The 18,642-nt window shown below is 42.6% G+C and overlaps 1 protein-coding gene across 4 annotated transcripts in view; it reads right to left on the reverse strand.

Annotated features, from left to right (window-relative positions):
* FRMD4B (FERM domain containing 4B) overlaps positions 1–18,642 on the reverse strand; it is a 211,150-nt gene that overhangs the window by 142,340 nt on the left and 50,168 nt on the right. The window contains exon 1 of one of the 4 annotated variants that reach the window (XM_075183420.1): positions 7,108–7,315. The exons of 1 other annotated variant lie outside the window; for it this stretch is intronic. In XM_075183420.1, the coding sequence (XP_075039521.1) occupies positions 7,108–7,269 (162 nt within the window). In that variant the 5' untranslated portion in view covers positions 7,270–7,315. Of the gene's footprint in view, positions 1–7,107; positions 7,316–18,642 lie in introns of those variants that run through there. 2 more of the 4 variants (XM_075183421.1, XM_075183419.1) reach the window with 2 other exon arrangements.

Consider the following 18,642-nt stretch of genomic DNA (forward strand, 5'->3'; position numbering starts at 1 on the left):
GCCCCAATATTGATGCTCTCGTATCAAAAACAAAGCAACATCATTTCTCCAAAACCTGAAGTTTTGAAGTTGAAGCTTTCAAAGAAATTTTTAATAGATTCAATAAAATTTGGAATTCCAATCATTAATAATATATGATTTCCTTCCTTTTCAAATCAAGGGGGTAACGTCGGCGTATCTAAATATATTTTGGGGTAAAAGGTAAAAAAATTCCCTGACCCCTGCTCTAGAATTGTGTGTTAATAACTGAACATTGCAATTCCACATTACCAAGTATATAGGATTAACGCTGTTACAAGCATGCAGGTAAAATGCCCTTAAAGACACCAATATGGTTTTATATGGAAGTGTCAGATCCACTTTAAATAATGCTGAATGAACAAGTATGAAAGAATAAGTAGGTGTTATGACACTAATGAAAAGTTAATTTAGCACAATTCCTCATGCAATAATTCCCATTTTAAATGGCAACGGAAGAAACACTTTTTTTTCGCATGCGGGAGAAATAGCCCAGATAGAATTGCTCAAGGTTTCCGGTCATAGAATGTTATGTATGAAACACAATTACTGAATTGGCAATCTCAGTAGTAACTAATACATTGTTAAAACAATACACTTAAACTGCTCCTGTCCCCAGCACATCTCGATGACTAAGTCGCTGGGAACTGTTTGGTGTTGTTTGAATAGAACCCTCTGTTAACATTTGGCAGTTCTGAGAAGAGGAAGGGAACGGCAATATTTCATTTGGAGTAGACAGTTTGTGATTGTTTTAAATACACATAGAGGGGGGGGGCAGCATGTAGTTTTTTTTTGTATTCTGTCAAACTTACTTACTTGAGCAAGATATTCTTTGCTATCTAACAGGTGGACTGTTATGGGCTCTGTGTGGAGTTTGTGTGTTCTCCCCGTGCTTGTGTGGGCTTCCTCCATTTTCCTCCCACTCTCCAAAAAAACCCCCCCATACTGGTAGGTTAGTTAGCTGCTGACAAAATTAACCCGTCTGTGAGTGTTAGGGAATTTAGACTGTAAGCTCCATTGGAGCAGGGATTGTTGTGAGTGACAAATATTCTCTGTACAGCGCTACGGAGTTTGTGGCGCTATATAAATAAATGGTGATGATGATGATGATATATCTAGAATTAAATTAACCATGAGAAAATACTTTCTTTATGAACTCCCAGCTGTCATTGGTCCACACAGATCCGTGGGTATCAAGATGTTCAGCTCGGCTACTTCTGGCGTTTAGAAATATTTCCTTGTCCTTTTCTGTTTCCAGCAGCTTTTGGACTTCATCATCTGGCTGCACTGATTGATCTTGATACAGTTAGTGAGCTGCTCTTTAGCTAGCTCCGGGGTTCCTATGTCCTAGACGCTGGTGCCAAATATGGATGCGGCTCATGCGTCTGGCTTGGCGGCTTTGATCGGTTCCTTTACACTTCAGCTGGCACAATTAGTCAGTGCTTTTTCCTTCTACAAATGTGTGACTCCCTCTCATAGGTGAATGTCAGGGCATTGCCTTGCTCGGTAAGTTACTTCACTAACAACAGGTTGCTCTCAGCAACCTTCTCCTATTTCTCCTCCATGTGCTTTCTGTTAACTATGGTAACTCTGTCATCTGACTTGTTCCAGGAGAGAGGTGAAGCTTTTATTATTAGTCATATGGCTTATTAGTTGTGGCTCGTGGCTGCAGAACGTGGGTGTGAGCGGAAAGACCAATGATCGTGATTGCAGCTTCTCCTCTGCCCTCCCGCTCACACTCCCCCCTCCAGGGCTGTGAGACAGGGAGGGGTAGAGCCAGGGGAGGGCTGTCAAATTTTAGCCTGGGGGCAAGAATCTATTCAGCAGCCTATTTTAATGTAAAAAAAATGCACGTGGCCCAGTTACAAGGTAGCCCACTATGGGAGTGGCTCGGTGGGCAGATGCCCCCCAGCCCAGCCTGCCCCTGGGTAGAGCTTTGATACTCCACTCAGATCGGTGCTACCATTAGGTGAACCTTAGCATGGGGGGGAGATTCAATTTCTGTTGATGTGGCGCACGGACATCGCGCCACGCACATTGCCAAATCTCCGCTCATTTTCCTTTGCATCTCTATGGGGTGCTAGGAAAAATTAGTGGATATTACTGTCAAATCTCCACCACAAATTGTCTCACGGACGTTCCGGAGATACTTTGTGGGTAATTTAGTCTCCCCCATAATGTCCCTCATTCAGGCTCCCTTCCTAGGTGATAATGCAGCTTTAAGTAGTAATGTAGGTTTAATTTTCTAATGATTTTGCGATGCTAATGTTCCCATTTTGTATCATATTGGTTATGATTTGATAAATGGAAACACTGATAAAATTAATTAAACATAAGTGTTTGTATTTTAGTATACCTGTTGTTGGTTTGTGAGTGCATTGGGCTTGTGATATACTCTGTGCTGCTGGGGAACCCTGCTCCTTCCACTATATAACCCTCAGTCTGTGGCTTCCTGCTGCCTCCATTCCCCTCCTCACATCATGTCACTGCCCCTGTCACATGCAGCCCTGTCCTCACTGACACATCCCTTATCTCCTGATATACTCTGTGCTGCTGGGGACCCTGCTCCTTCCACTATATAACTCTCAGTCTGTGGCTTCCTGCTGCCTCCATTCCCCTCCTCACATCATGTCACTGCCCCTGTCACATGCAGCCCTGTCCTCACTGACACATCACTCATCTCCTGGTATGCTCTGTGCTGCTGGGGACCCTGCTCCTTCCACTATATAACTCTCAGTCTGTGGCTTCCTGCTGCTTCCATTCCCCTCCTCACATCATGTCACTGCCCCTGTCACATGCAGCCCTGTCCTCACTGACACATCCCTCATCTCCTGGTATACTCTGTGCTGCTGGGAGACCCTGCTCCTTCCACTATATAACTCTCAGTCTGTGGCTTCCTGCTGCCTCCATTCCCCTCCCCACATCATGTCACTGCCCCTGTCACATGCAGCCCTGTCCTCACTGACACATCCCTCATCTCCTGGTATACTCTGTGCTGCTGGGTGACCCTGCTCCTTCCACTATATAACTCTCAGTCTGTGGCTTCCTGCTGCCTCCATTCTCCTCATCACATCATGTCACTGCCCCTGTCACATGCAGCCCTGTCCTCACTAACACATCACTCATCTCCTCATATACTCTGTGCTGCTGGGGACCCTGCTCCTTCCACTATATAACTCTCAGTCTGTGGCTTCCTGCTGCCTCCATTCCCCTCCTCACTTCATGTCACTGCCCCTGTCACATGCAGCCCTGTCCTCACTGACACATCACTAGTCTCCTGATATACTCTGTGCTGCTGGGGACCCTGCTCCTTCCACTATATAACGCTCAGTCTGTGGCTTCCTGCTGCCTCCATTCCTCTCCCCACATCATGTCACTGCCCCTGTCACATGCAGCCCTGTCCTCACTGACACATCACTAGTCTCCTGATATACTCTGTGCTGCTGGGGGACCCTGCTCCTTCCCCTGTATAACCCTCAGTCTGTGGCTTCCTGCTGCCTCCATTCCACTCCTCACATCATGTCACACTATGCGTTCTCTCACTGGCTGACAGTGCGCGCATATTATTCAGTGTATCGTTCCCAGTCAGAGCTTGTGTAAATAGCTGTAACAGCCATGCGTAAACTATTAATAACAAATAAACAAAAATAAACATCCGTTTGTTACACTTGCCAGCTAATGAGATCGATAGACTGTTGTGTCAACTGGGACCAAAACCTTGACATGCAATCATACGCCAATAATAGCCAGCTACAACCAAGGGCAATTTCAGAACACTGAGCAGGTAATTTACTGTTGTGTTTCCTCCTGTGTTTTGTAGTACAAACTAATTTATATGGTGGAAATGCAAAAAAAAGTAAATAAATAAAAGAATAAAACTCACTTTATTGCAATATTGTTATACATATTTTTTTGGCCCAAAAATGAACTTTCCACTGCCTCAACAATCAACTACTGCCTGAGAAAATGATCATTGAATTCACACTCCAATGTGGATTGTCACTGCTACACATTGTGCAACAACATTCTAGTGTGTCAAACGGTTTTTCACTCTCTGTTCTGTTTGGATGAACAATGTTTGTTCACTGCCACAATACATTGTTTTCACAAAATAATTTAATAGCACCGTTTAATGGCCCTCTGTGAGTGCTGTGATGCAGATATCTTTACTCAACAGTACCATCCATCCTAGCAGAATAAGTGGACAATGATTTATTAAACCCAATGTAGAAATGGAAAGGCATGGACAATCACATGATAAATTGTCTCATATAAGCAGCCTGAATGAGGGTTAAAGAGACCTATGTATTTATAGTCATTTATATTCATAGCAGACATCACTGCGCTGTCTTCGCTGTTTAACCCCCTTATGGATTAAAAATGTGCACTCTCCTCGGTGGCTTAATCTAGTTAATGGTCATTCCGTGTAGAAGTATATAGGAGAGTTACTTATATTTCCAAAAAGTTTATGATCATAAAAACGTAGCCAGCAACTCAATTTCTACATAAAAATAATAGACTCATTTGAAAAGATTTCCTTAACGATTTGGATGTATAAACTTTGTTTTATATAGAGGTGCATTTTACACCAGAATCTGTCTGGCCCAGTGTGACAGGCGCCTCACATCACTACTCTGTGCTGCTGGGGGACCCTGCTCCTTCCGCTATATAATGCTCAGTCTGTGGCTTCCTGCTGCCTCCATTCCCCTCCTCACATCATGTCACTGCCCCTGTCACATGCAGCCCTGTCCTCACTAACACATCACTCATCTCCTGATATACTCTGTGCTGCTGGGAGACCTGCTCCTTCCACTATATAACTCTCAGTCTGTGACTTCCTGCTGCCTTCATTCCCCTCCTCACATCATGTCACTGCCCCTGTCACATGCAGCCCTGTCCTCACTAACACATCACTCATCTCCTGATATACTCTGTGCTGCTGGGGACCCTGCTCCTTCCACTATATAACCCTCAGTCTGTGGCTTCCTGCTGCCTCCATACCCCTCCTAACATCATGTCACTGCCCCTGTCACATGTAGCCCTGTCCTCACTAACACATCACTCATCTCCTGATATACTCTGTGCTGCTGGGGGACCCTGCTCCTTCCACTATATAACTCTCAGTCTGTGGCTTCCTGCTGCCTCCATTCCCCTCCTAACATCATGTCACTGCCCCTGACACATGCAGCCTTGTCCTCACTAACACATCACTCATCTCCTGATATACTTTGTGCTGCTGGGGGACCCTGCTCCTTCCACTATATAACTCTCAGTCTGTGGCTTCCTGCTGCCTCAATTCCCCTCCTAACATCATGTCACTGCTCCTGTCACATGCAGCCCTGTCCTCACTAACACATCACTCATCTCCTGATATACTCTGTGCTGCTGGGAGACCCTGCTCCTTCTATATACCAATCTCAGCTTTGTTTTTTTAAGATATGACCTGGATGTTTTGTTTCTGACAAATAAATGTTTTTAGCTGCACACTACCACTTCCCTTGTTCTGTACGTTAAAAAACGCACAGTACTACCGCCTAAGGCATCGTTCCATGTTGGACACCTCGCCTCTCTGTACTTCTGGCTATCGTTATTGTATGTGATAGGCAAACGGAACTGAAGTCAAACATTCAATGGTGTCAGATCAAACCTCACTGGAGTGACAGCTTGAGCCAAAATAAAAGATTTGAGGGAATAAACAAAACATTGACAGGACAAGGTAGAAAGTTCTCTCTACTCTGCAGCTTTCACTATGATGCTTGTTACTGCCCAGTACCACTTACTGTTCTCTAATGGACATAATGCTCAGTATCTGTTGTATCCTACCTGTAACTGCACAGTACCACTTACTGTTCTCTAATGGACATAATTCACAGAATCTGTTTTATCCTACCTGTAACTCTGTTACTACACAGTACCACTTCAGTTTCTCTTTATAATGAACATAATTCTCAGTATCTTTTCTATCCGACCAGTGACTGCTCAGTACCACTTCATTTTTTCTTTATAATCAACACCATTCTCAGTATCTGTTGCATCCTACCTGTAACTGCACAGTAACACTTATTTTTAGCTTTATAATTAACATAATTCTCAGTATCTGTTGTATCCTACCTGTAACTGCACAGTACCACTTCAATTTTTCTCTATAATGAACATAATTCTCAGTATCTGCTTTATATTCTGCCTGTAACTGCACAGTACCACTTCATTTTCACTTTATAATGAACACAATTCTCAGTATCTGTTGTATCCTACCAGTGACTGCACAGTGACACTTCTTTTCTCTTTATAATGAACATAATTCTCAGTAGCTGTTGTTTCTTACCCGTAACTGCACAGTTCCACTTCATTCTCTCTTTATAATGAACATAATTCTCAGTATCTGTTGAATTCTGCCTGTAACTACACAGTACCACTTCATTTTCTCTTTATAATGAACATAATTCTCAGTATCTGTTGTATCCTACCTGTAAATGCACAGTACCACTTCATTTTCTCTTTACAATGAACATAATTCTCAGTATTTTATATCCTACCTGTAACTGCACAGTGCCACTTCATTTTCTCTTTATAATGAACATAAATCTCAGTATCTGTTGTATCCTACCTGTAACTGCTCAGTACCACTTCATTTTCACTTTACAATGGACACAATTCTCAGTATCTGTTTTATCCTACCTGTAACTGCACAGTACCACTTCATTTTCTCTTTACAATGGACACAATTCTCAGTATCTGTTTTATCCTACCTGTAACTGCACAGTACCACTTCATTTTCTCTTTACAATGGACACAATTCTCAGTATCTGTTTTAGCCTACTTGTAACTGCACAGTACCACTTCATTTTCTCTTTACAATCAACATAATTCTCAGTATCTGTTGTATCATACCTGTAACTGCACAGTACCACTTCTTTTTATTTGTATGCAAAACTGCTACATAAAATGAGATAAAAGTACTGGTGCACAGCAACCACATGTGCCTGAGATGAACCAACCAGAAGTTCCAGCTGTACCGCGCAGGAGCACGAGATCTGTGCCCAGCGTGTGCCAGCGCACACCCAGGGACATCACGGGTGAGCCGCTTACCTGGTAGACCTCCCTGAGCCCGCACCAAGACCTCAGCATCTGATGGCACGCCCTGGCTCTGTGCGTGGACCACCTCCTCAGCGTGGACACAGACAGGTCCCACACAAAGCGGCTCCCACCGCACAGGATGTCCTCCACTCCACACATGAAGACTGAAGCCATGGCTCGGGAGTCTCTCGCTCAGCAGTACTATCCCCGGCGAACGCACAGCCAGCTCTGGCAGCCAGGAGAGACAGCAGTTTTATTCTGTGCACAGTGGGAAAAAAAAAAAGGGGGGATAGAACGGAGCACAAAATCCAGGGTCAATTAAACAAACTCGTCTTTCAGTCAGTTTCCTGGGCAGGATCCAACTGCTGTTGAAGTCGAGCCAACGACTGCAACGGCTCAGCCCTTACCCAGAGCATCCAGGTCTGTCCCTCGCAGCTCGTCGTCAGCAGCACAAGTGAAGTAGTTTCATTAAAATAGAAGCTGTATTTAAAAAAAAAAAGAAGAGATTTCTCGAAAGCAAAATTAAATAATTCTTGCAGAAGCTGCTAACGGTCCAATCATCCTGTGTCGATGATACCATCCGTGCCTCAATATCCTTTTTTTTTTAGCACTGTTAAGTGATTGACATCTGTCTTGACGTTGGCTGGTTGGGCAGACTGGCAGAAATAGGATCTGGTTATGCATTCACAGGCATGAGAAGTGGGAGAATCACCGGCAACTGGTAGACAGGACCACGGAGAGACGGCGACCTAGAAGAGCGTTATCTGCATTAGGAGACGAAGGCAAAGATTACTCCTTGATTAAGGAGAAAGCAATCTGGTCCAAGGATATAAGTCACGTCATGGTATTAATGAAGAGATCACTTGCAGCGAGGGATGAATCACACAGGCTGTAAACACTGGCATAATAGCCCACAGGGGGATACTTAAAAGGAGCCTCTGTAGTTATGGTGAACGTGAGGCTTCGGATGGGCCCCCAAGGACCCGGGCAGCTCACTGTGTGTGTATCTGTGTGAAGAACTTGAGAGAAAGCGAAGGGGAAGCTGGAAGACTGGTGAAGTCTTTAAGTGACACTTTAAGGTGTCTCCAAGGGGGACTAGTTCTTAAATTTCTTGAAAGAAGAAAAGAATCTTATTATCTGCAAAGATTGGAGGAAGAAAGGCAAAACAAAAACTGCACTTACATGAAAAGCCAACATGTCAAATAGGTATCATAAAAGGGACGTATATTTCATCATCATTTACTTATATCCGCAGCGCTGTACAGAGGACTCGCTCACATCAGTCCCTGCCCCATTGGAGCTTACAATCTAAATTCCCGAACACACACACTGGGGTTAATTTTATCAGCAGCCAATTAACCCACTAGTATGTTTTCGGAGTGTGGGAGGAAACTAGAGCACCTCATACACAGGGAGAACATACAAACTCCAAACAGATATGGCACAGTTGCCTACTCTCCTAGAATGTGTGGGAGGCTCCCAAATTTCTGGGAGTCCTCCCAGACTCCCGGGAGAGCTTTGCAAGCTCCCGGAACTCAGCCAGTTCATTAAGTTGAACAGAGGGGGCGGGGCTTATTGATGCAATCCACATGTCATAGTGTCCCCGCCCCCTGCTAGTATAGGCCAAACTGATAATGACAGCTTAGGGGTGGAGCCAAATGACGCAAATCTCAGAACCTCACCCCCCCACCTGTCCCCCAGACAAGGAATTTACAGTGTTAACAAGCATGAGATATGGACTTGCTTGGGAATTGAACTCATGACCCCAATGTTGTGAAGCAGTAAGACTAACCACTGAGCCACTGTGCTGCTTATGCTCCCATGGATATGGACAGCACAGTGGCTCAGTGGTTTAACACAGTGGTTTAACCCCGAACATGAAGCTCTGCAGAAGCGGGGTGCACTATCCTGCGGAGGGCGTGACATGAGTGGATGTAAGCGTTATGAGATTGGCTCACGTCCAGTCATGTGACAAACCTCTTCAGCCAGGTGCACCCCAACTGCTGTCAAGTCTCCTGGCCAATTGCATCCTATAGAAATCTGCTCCCGGTGTGTTGTGGGTAATCCATCCATTTTTCAAGGGATTCATGACAGGTTCTTAAGGACTGACGCTGCTTAGCAACCTCTGTAACTATGGAAACAATTAGTACAGTTCACAGTTTCTATGGTGACAGATGTTACTAAAGGGTGATAGACGTTAGGAATATGTCAAATGTCAGCAACAGGGTCTTTTAGAGTTTTAAAGTGACATTAAGCCTATATATTTTATTTTGTTGCATTTCATGTTCCCATTTCTGTTTGTCTAATGTGAACATTAATGGATGCACATATAAAAGAATTCTAGAGGTAGGACTTTATCTAGTTTCTACAATGATGCAACTGAGCCTGCTTGTGGATTTCACTATTCAGGAGAGGTGCCATTGTTTGCCTCCTCTTCTCCTTAATTACTTTGTCTAGAGCTTTGCTGTCAATCTTTTTGAGGTGTGTTAATTCTCTCAGTATATAATACCTTCGGGGCTTAGTGGCAAGGAATGTTGTGACATCATTGGGGGCGGAGTCATTACGTAATTGCGGGGAGTGACTGAGTTTATAGAGATTTTTGTGCTTTGGAACGATAAAAGATGATCGTTGCAGCGTACACACTAATGTAATATCAGACCTAACAGTTATTTATCATATGATTGGCACAATAATTGGTTAAAAAACCTGCAGTGTGTACCCAGCCTAACTCTCACTTCTTCCTCATTTCTGTTAAATGGACTGTCTAAAATGTGACTACGCATCTCCTACGCAACCGTCAGTGTAAAATTATAAATGACTTCATTAATATGTCATTTGATAAATGTGATTTATTCATTTCTTCTGTTTATAATTTACATCCATGAATACAATCTATCTAGAGAAGTAGGAAGGAGATATTGGGTTCAATTAAACAAAAATTGGTTACTGAGTAAAATGTTCAACATATAGGGGTATATTTACTAAACTGCGGGTTTGAAAAAGTGGAGATGTTGCCTATAGCAACCAATCAGATTCTAGTTGACATTTTGTAGAATGCACTAAATAAATGATATCTAGAATCTGATTGGTTGCTATAGGCAACATCTCCACTTTTTCAAACCTGCAGTTTAGTAAATATACCCCTTAATCGTTTTATTACGAGGTACTGGGGCTTTAAACGCTATGTGGGATAAAGAACTACAGGAAATTTTCCCATTTCATGGCTGGTGTCTACAGACAATATATTCATCAGCTTCTCCATTGTTACTTTCCAGATAAGCAGCTCTGTATTACACCTGCTCTGCTGATCATATCGTATTTCCAAACACTCGTTTCGCTGATACAGGGATTTTTTTCTTACATCAGTTGAACATCTGTTGGCTGCCAAGTCTGGAGAGAGGAAGTTACCACCCTAATATAAGGGGAAATGGCAGCATTGTGAACATTGTCTAGGTAATGTTTAATTACAAAAATATATATATATAAATATTAGATCAGCATTTACCTATGCTCTTGGGGTAGGGCGAAGGTTTTCACACATTCTAGGGCTGAACGTTCCAGAATTTGAAAGCCTGGTATGGAAGAGCTATTAATGTAATGTGGTCGATTATCAGGTGTCATTCAGAGCCCCACTGTACTCACAGCCTAAAAGTGTATGAACCGGGGCCTACTGGCAATCTTAATTTTACGCTTTTTCTTTAGTTTTTAGTTTTATTTTAATCATTACAAAACATCAAAGTAAAGTAAGAGTAATGGCTCTTTAGGAGTAATGGCCCCTTAAATAAGTAATAACATTGAGAACATACAAAAACTCAGTCCCGGTATTCAGCAATCAGATAGTGGCATAATCTAAATGCTGATAATATTCAGATGTGGGAATCACTTTGAATCTCTATAAGCTTCGAGCTATGGCAATGGAAGGATTAAAGGCACAGAATTGTTTTCTCTGCATAGTAATGGGATATGCTAGATACATTTTTATGTCGTCCCTCTGTGCAGCCTATGGACAAAGTTCAGTGGTTACGTTTGCCACCTATTTTCCTGCTCTCTGTTATCATATTATATTATGCATCCTTTCAGACCTGACCAAGGAAGATATACATTCATCATCATCACCATTTATTTATATAGCGCCACTGATTCCGCAGCGCTGTACAGAGAACTCATTCACATCAGTCCCTGCCCCATTGGAGCTTACAGTCTAAATTCCCTAACATACACACACAGACAGAGACAAGGACTCATGTCCAGAATTTTAACCCCCTCCTTCTCTTTGAGGTTGGGGGGGGGGGCTCTGTTAAACCGCCCCCTCTCTTAAAAAGTCCAGATTCACCCCTCTGTAGGCCCTCATGGTCTTGTTAGATCGATGGGGGTGGTTACTGTGCTAACGAAACACCATTTTCCTATATATATATATATATATATATATATATATATATATATATATAACAACTGCCTCTTTAATTCCCTGCTTCACAGTATTATAACAAGACCAATGCGTCTACTAACAGGCATCTAGCCAGCACGTGGTGATGTACTGTGGAACGAGCTAATGGAGACAGATTGAGCCAATTTGCATTTTTTACGGCTAAATTAATATAAATATCTTTTTTTTTTAACCTTATAGAGAAGTTAATTTGAATGTTATCTGGAAGTACAGAAGGACTCGGGATAATTTGAGTCTGGATCTTTGCTGTGTTTGGCAGCGGGAGCTGGTCCACGGGCACACCCTTGCAAACGTGATGGTATAAACGTCGGTTATTCCAAGACAGGAAATTAAGTCAGTTTTTACTACTGTTCCAGGAACTTGTTAAAACTACAGAAAAAGAACAGTTATCCTTTATACACAGTGCAGGGTGCTCCCACTGCGGCGTGAATGAGGTCATCTCACCAATTAAGTACCAATGAGTGCGCGATTAATTAGCAGTATTTGCTAATCCTCATTACTCTGACAAGTATTGCAAGATGATATCAGCCTTGGGACAACTTTAGAACTGCAACATTCACATCGTATAGAAGGGCTATTCTCTGACAAAATATACATATACTTTCAGGGTAACATACCAAAAAAAAATTGAGGTGCTAGAAATAGGAGTGATATCATTTAGTATGCAGAATTACTTTTTTTGTGTATGTCGGAGCAGCTCCGTTTCTCACTTCCACATGCCATTTTTCTGTGAAAGTCTGTCCCACACATTAGCTCACTGACTTGGATCAATAATGAGCGGCCATGATAGCAGCAATCTGTATTACTGCAGACTCTTTAAATCTTTTATCTGTCTGCATATCATATAGGCAATGAGAACAGATCATTTATAGTTATTATATGATTTTCTTTCCTTTCCATATGTCAGATATAGTTACACATCTCCCAAGAGTCCTGGCAATTGATGCAAAAGTCCAGACTGTCGTGACTGTAGAACAGTGCCCTAAAATTGGGACTGCACCATGTAAATCGGGACAGTTCGGAGCTCTGCAGGGTTGGGCTGCCCAAACGAAGCATCATGGCTGATATTAATACAGATGTAAATCAGCATAAAATAAACATTTGTGGCTTAGGTTGTCTCTTAGATGAAGTTTTAAAATAAATACATTGGTTTTGTTCCACTGTTATACTGCCATCCAGGTACAGTCACCAATATATTTCATGGGTTATAAAAGGAAAAAGTCCACTTGGAACAAAGTTATAGGCCAGTGCTGGCTACCCTGTGATACTCCAGGTCAGGGCCGGACTGGCCATCTTCTGGCAAATGCCAGAAGGGCCGATGGTCAGATGGGCCGATCCGTCCCCCTGCAGGCTCGAGCAGCAGCAACTCCTGGCACCAGGGCTGGATCAGGGGCGGATCTAGGAAATTGCTATACCTGGGGCGATGTAGGGGGGGGCGATTTAGGCCCCGCCCCCTTTCCGACTTCTAAGGCTGCCGGCGGCTGCACAGTATGTGCAGGTCCGCTCGGCAGTGACAGTGTGCTGCCCCGCTGCACTGATTGTGCTTTAAAACACAGCTGTCGGCAGCAAGCCCCTGGTAGGGGGGGCGATCGACCCGATCGCCCCCCCCCTGGATCCGCCACTGGGCTAGATGTCAGCCCCGCACACAGGGTGGATTGACAGGCTAGTGCCGGGAGAGGCACCAACTGTAGTAATGCTTACGTCCACGGATCTAATGAAACGACCGTCCCCTGCTTTCTTCTTCCTTTTTTTGTGAAGTTATCATGTGACAGCGCGCATCACATGATGTGCGCGCCGCCCCACATGTGCGGAAGGGAGAAGAAGGCAGAAGACCCGGCCTCTGAAGCGCCGGATAAAAGATGGTAAGTGTGGGAAGGGGAGGGGATATTAAAGTTGATTGAGGAGGCTCCTTATCTGAGCTCTTTGGTTTTGCCACCGACATGATTTCAATTGTGTCTGCAATAGAGGATTTGTTCACCAATGCGACAGTATGAAGCCTGTTTGTATAATTCTCTCAATTTTCTAAATCCAAGTAGAGTATCTGTGTGATGTGTGCAGCAGTCCAATATCATTTTTTTTTTTTTATTGCATTTTTCATTTTTATTTTTTGGTAATGTTTACATGCATGTATTTCTATTGTATTTACAATCTTTTATACATCAATTTGCCTTGGATTTATAGGGATACAGCCGTTTTGACAGGATTCTGACAGAGTCAATTAAAATATAGGGAATCTGTTCTTTTGCCCGGGCATACTATGTGTATTGATCTCCCTCTATACAGAAAATCTAGGTGTGTATACATGGGGATGTTATTGTTTGTTAATTATTGTATTATCCTTCATATTTATATGATTCTGCCTCACTGATATACAAGCTTTTTTAATACTGTCATGTTGCTTAAGTGTAATAAAACTTTTTGATGCAGTACTTGGTGTAAATTTATCAGTGTACCCTAATTGAAGGGGGTAAGGATCACAGGATTTTTCCAGCGCTCAACATTCTGTTTATGTCCTTTGAGGTTAACGATTTGATGAATCGTGGTTTGAGCTGCAGGTTTACTCCATGTGATACCCCTATTATAGAGATTATTTGTTGGTCTGCTAGTGCCGAGGGCGATTCTCTAGGGAATCTTGGTTTTAGTCCAATATGCTACCTACTGTTTACCATTTGTAGTTTTGGCATCTTTTTGGTTACCACAACATTACTGCCCCATGCAGGCCCGGCGCTCCCATTAGGCAACGTTAGGCAGTTGCCTAGGGCGCCGGGCTCTGAAGGGCGCCACAGGATTAAAAAGCAGATATACTTTATATTGTAAAACTGTGCGGCGACCGCGGGCATACCTTCCACGGCCGCCGCACAGCTATGGATCACCATCGCCGCAACGGCCCCCTCCAACAGCTGATGGGGCGGGCGCACCTCCGTCTCCTTCACTCCCCCTCACTCCCCCTCCCCTCACTGACTGTCGGGCGTGACATCATCAGGGCCCGACAGTGTCAGTCAGTGAGGGACGAGACCCTGCAGAGAGGAGCAGCGTTATGGAGTTTAAGGTAAGGAAAGTCCTGGGGGTGGATATTTTTTTTGGGGGGGGTGGTGGATTTATTTTTTTTGGGGGGGGGCGGATATTTTGGGGGTGGGTGGCGGATTTATTTGGGGGGGGGAGCGGATTTCAAAATTGCGCCTATGGCACCGGGGATCCTAGCATCGGGCCTGGCCCCATGTTCAAATAACCGCACAGGCATCATATCCCACTGTAGCAGATAATGTTTGATAGTTGCCAGACATCAATGTGAATACAATAAATATATTTTTCATGTACATTCACTGCAGGTCTATCCACTGCTAGAACTATTTGGGATGGAAAAGTGGTTTGTTGGTGTTTGCAGCGTTAGAAAGCGCGCTTTAAACTTGAACACTTCAATATAAAACCAAAAGGCAGATTATATGGTGACGCAGTAGTTTCTTAATATTATGGTAGCTAAATATCATTTCATTGCTAGGCATACATACTGTAAATAAATCATCAGAATTCAAAGTTGTACGCAGTTGTAAACTCCTGCTGGTTAATGCTTAGAGCAAGGACACCTAAACTTAAAGTGTACCAGTGGAGACGGCCGTTATGTGGGCGAGCTGCCGCCTCTCCTGGGATGATGAGTAGTGTCCCCCTGTAAAGATCTGATCTGCCAGATCAAATCCAGGTCTGAAATATTGTAAGCTGGAGACATTTGTGTGAGCAGTTATCTGCTATGCACACAGCATGGGGGCCTTTTGTTAGCTAGTCTTTCAGCTTGACCAACTTAAGTAGCCAAATTGGCAACAGATTGGTGATCTCCCAAAAAAGAACTGAAGTTCCTCATGTGATGCTCACACAACTCTTTTATAGGAAGGTATTTCAACAACTACTGTAGTGGAAAAAAGTTACCCAATCCCTGACTGACACATGTTATATTTGCTTTTATCTTTTTCTTCACATAAAAATCTGCACCAACATGTACAGTATTTGGTAAACCAGTTTGTTTTTTAAAATGGACTGTAGAGAGCAATCTTTAGCAAGCAGTCAAAGGGACAGATTCAATTGGCCGCCATGTTCCACACATTATTACAGTTTAAATGGTAAAAAGTAACACTTACTTTTGCTCACACCTCTATGGGGCGCAAACAAAACTTAGCGTTACTTTCACTAAAAAATTCACCATGTAGATTCTCGCGGCTGTTCCGAGACACTACGCTGCGATGTTTGTACTAATTGAATCTGCGCCAAATGTTAATAAAAATTCCTGCTGTTTCCTATATCATCATCATCATCATCATTTATTTACATAGCGCCACTAATTCCGCAGCGCTGTACAGAGAACTCATTCACATCAGTCCCTGCTCCTTTGGAGCTTACAGTCTAAATTCCCTAATATAGACACACACAGAGAGGGAGAGACTAGTATCAATTTTGATAGCAGCCAATTAACCTACCAGTATGTTTTTGGAGTGTGGGAGGAAACCAGAGCACCTGGAGGAAACCCACGCAAACACAGGGAGAACATACAAACTCCACACAGGTAAGGCCATGGTCGGGAATCAAACTCATGACCCCAGTGCTGTGAGGCAGAAGTGCTAACCACTAGTCCACAAAGACAAAGGGCCCTTCTAGGTGACAGAAAAGCATATTGCAGAGTTTAGAAAATGTTGCCACTTTATTGCTTGTTGAGAATCCAGAGATTGATGCAAACTCTGACCCATATGAATTTTCGTTTCCAATTTTTGCAATAAGTTTTGGAATGTGTAGTAGGTATAATTAAACTAAGAAATGTATTGTGGCAAAAACAGAACTGTCTATAAAGTTTATCCCAATTTGTAGATGGTCATAAAGATTTTTTTGTATGGTTGTACTTCATAATAAAAGATATGTTCCTGTTAAAAAAAATAATATACACTTTAAGGCAATTTTAGCAGCTGCAACGTGACCTCTTAGATAGCAAATATTATACATTCTTAAAAGGTGAACATTTTAGCTTAGCTTTCCAACTTAGTATAGGATTAGTGTGATCTCAGTGAATTATAAGTTCAATTACAGGGCATGAGGTTTCCCATGATGGGCAAAGATTTTAATGCCCATTATCATGGATGTCTCCTGAGAATCAATGAGAGCTACTGGGGCGTTTTAGTAATTGTTTAGGAAGATTTGATGAGCATAGGATACATAAATAATTACCACACAAGCCTTGCTTGTTTTCCTCAATATATCATCTATATCATGCCTGGCGCCCACAGCAGGTGGGCCTGTGTGCTTTAAATGCCAGGGCTGATTTTTAGTCCCAGTCCGGCCCTGCTCCAGGTGTTGTGAAACTACAAATCCCAGCATACCCTTCCAGCAATAAGCTGCTATATATTGTCAAAGCATGCTGGGACTTGTAGTTTCACAACACCTGGAGTGTCACAGGTTAGTCAACACGGTTATAGGGCATTAAGGAAAGTAAGGCAAAAAAAGAGTCAATGTTCTCCAGGACAAACCATGTTACAATGCAAGGGGTGCTAAGTAGTTTATTAATTTGCACATAAGTTAAATACTGGCTGTATTTCATGTAGCACACAAATACTTGATAGCTTATTCGGATACTGAAATTTAAAGTTGATCTAGGACATGTCCTTCCCCAACTATAAATCTGTCCTCACATTTTAAATTCACCTCCCCCTCCAATGCAACATGGTTTTGCCCAGGTGCAAAGTTACTAGTTACTTTGTTCTCCTTAATGAATCAGTGTACAAAGAAGGAGCGGGAGGAGTGTGGTTTAACTATGATTTAAAGTTTACTGGTTTCCATTTAATATAAACACTTGCACCTTGTTGATTTTGTTATTCATCATAAAATTGTTATTAAAGTGGAACTAAAATCTTAAAGTGGAACTCCGCCTTCCGAGAATTTCATTGTCTATTTATTTATCTTAATTGCCCTTTAGATTGGTCAACAAATCTGTTGTGTAGATACAACTGTATCCTATTTTCAGACCTCATCTCTCTGTTGTTGCATCCAATGGCGAAGAAAAGAAACAAATCTTCATGAACAATAAAATTATTGGATTGCGGGGTTCCCCTTTAAAGTTCTTGCCTGAAGTATTTATTCATGTAAAAGCGATAAATGAGTTATTGTTATAATTTCAGAAGTTATCACTTTTCAATCCCCCCCCACCTCAATGGGAGCTGTAATGGGCTCTCTCAGATAGGGGGCGCTACTTTTCACAATATACCGAGGGAAAATACAATGCGGAACTACCATGGGCGCAGGTATGAGGCCACTATGGGGCCTGGAGGTGCAGGGCTCTATGAGGTCCCTAACCAACCCCCTCCCCTCCTTATGTTGTCTCTGTAGTCTGAAAAGAGCAGAGTCCTCTTCTGAGCGGCACACAGACCGGACCACACATACCCGTCATAGTCTACGATAATTAACCCAACACAATGGATGTCAACGTACTGAACTTAAAACAGACAGGATGAAAAAAACATACGATGATCTTAAATGAGTGAAATTCATCCGGATTTCTCTATATGCCAAAACAATAACTGCAGCCAGGACTCAGACATTGGAAAAAATAATTGCTGCTGCCGCACCTACAGTGAAGTGGTTGATTATTCCTGTAGCCCTGGAGAAAACAATATATCAAACAAGAATACTGTTCGGCAGCATCTCAGCCTGGAGTTTGTAGAGTATTAAAGGGACAGTGGTGTTTACACTTGGTAAGTGTGTTGTGTAACAAACAGAATAGAATGTTTACATTTGTTTAATAAGATCAAATAAATTGTTTTTACTATATGTATCATTTAGTTACTATATTTCTCCAGTTTAGTAGTCTTTTTTTTTCTTTTCTTTTTTTTTACACTGTGTTTGTATTACTGTTATTACGGCAGCCTGTCTAGGGGTTTGGTCAATGATTAACCACTCATAATAAAGTAGTAACCTTAGAACACAGCACTAAGCGGCCAATCCAATTCTCGGAGCTCTGCGGCCGAACACCACTGTCATGTTTGGCCGTGCACACTTCTGGGTGGTATAGAACTTTCTAACACAATAAATTACAATGTACAGTTGCGGTTATTTGTGTATAAATGTAT

Source organism: Mixophyes fleayi, chromosome 8, assembly GCF_038048845.1.
Source record: "Mixophyes fleayi isolate aMixFle1 chromosome 8, aMixFle1.hap1, whole genome shotgun sequence".
NCBI classification, from domain to species: Eukaryota; Metazoa; Chordata; class Amphibia; order Anura; family Limnodynastidae; genus Mixophyes; species Mixophyes fleayi.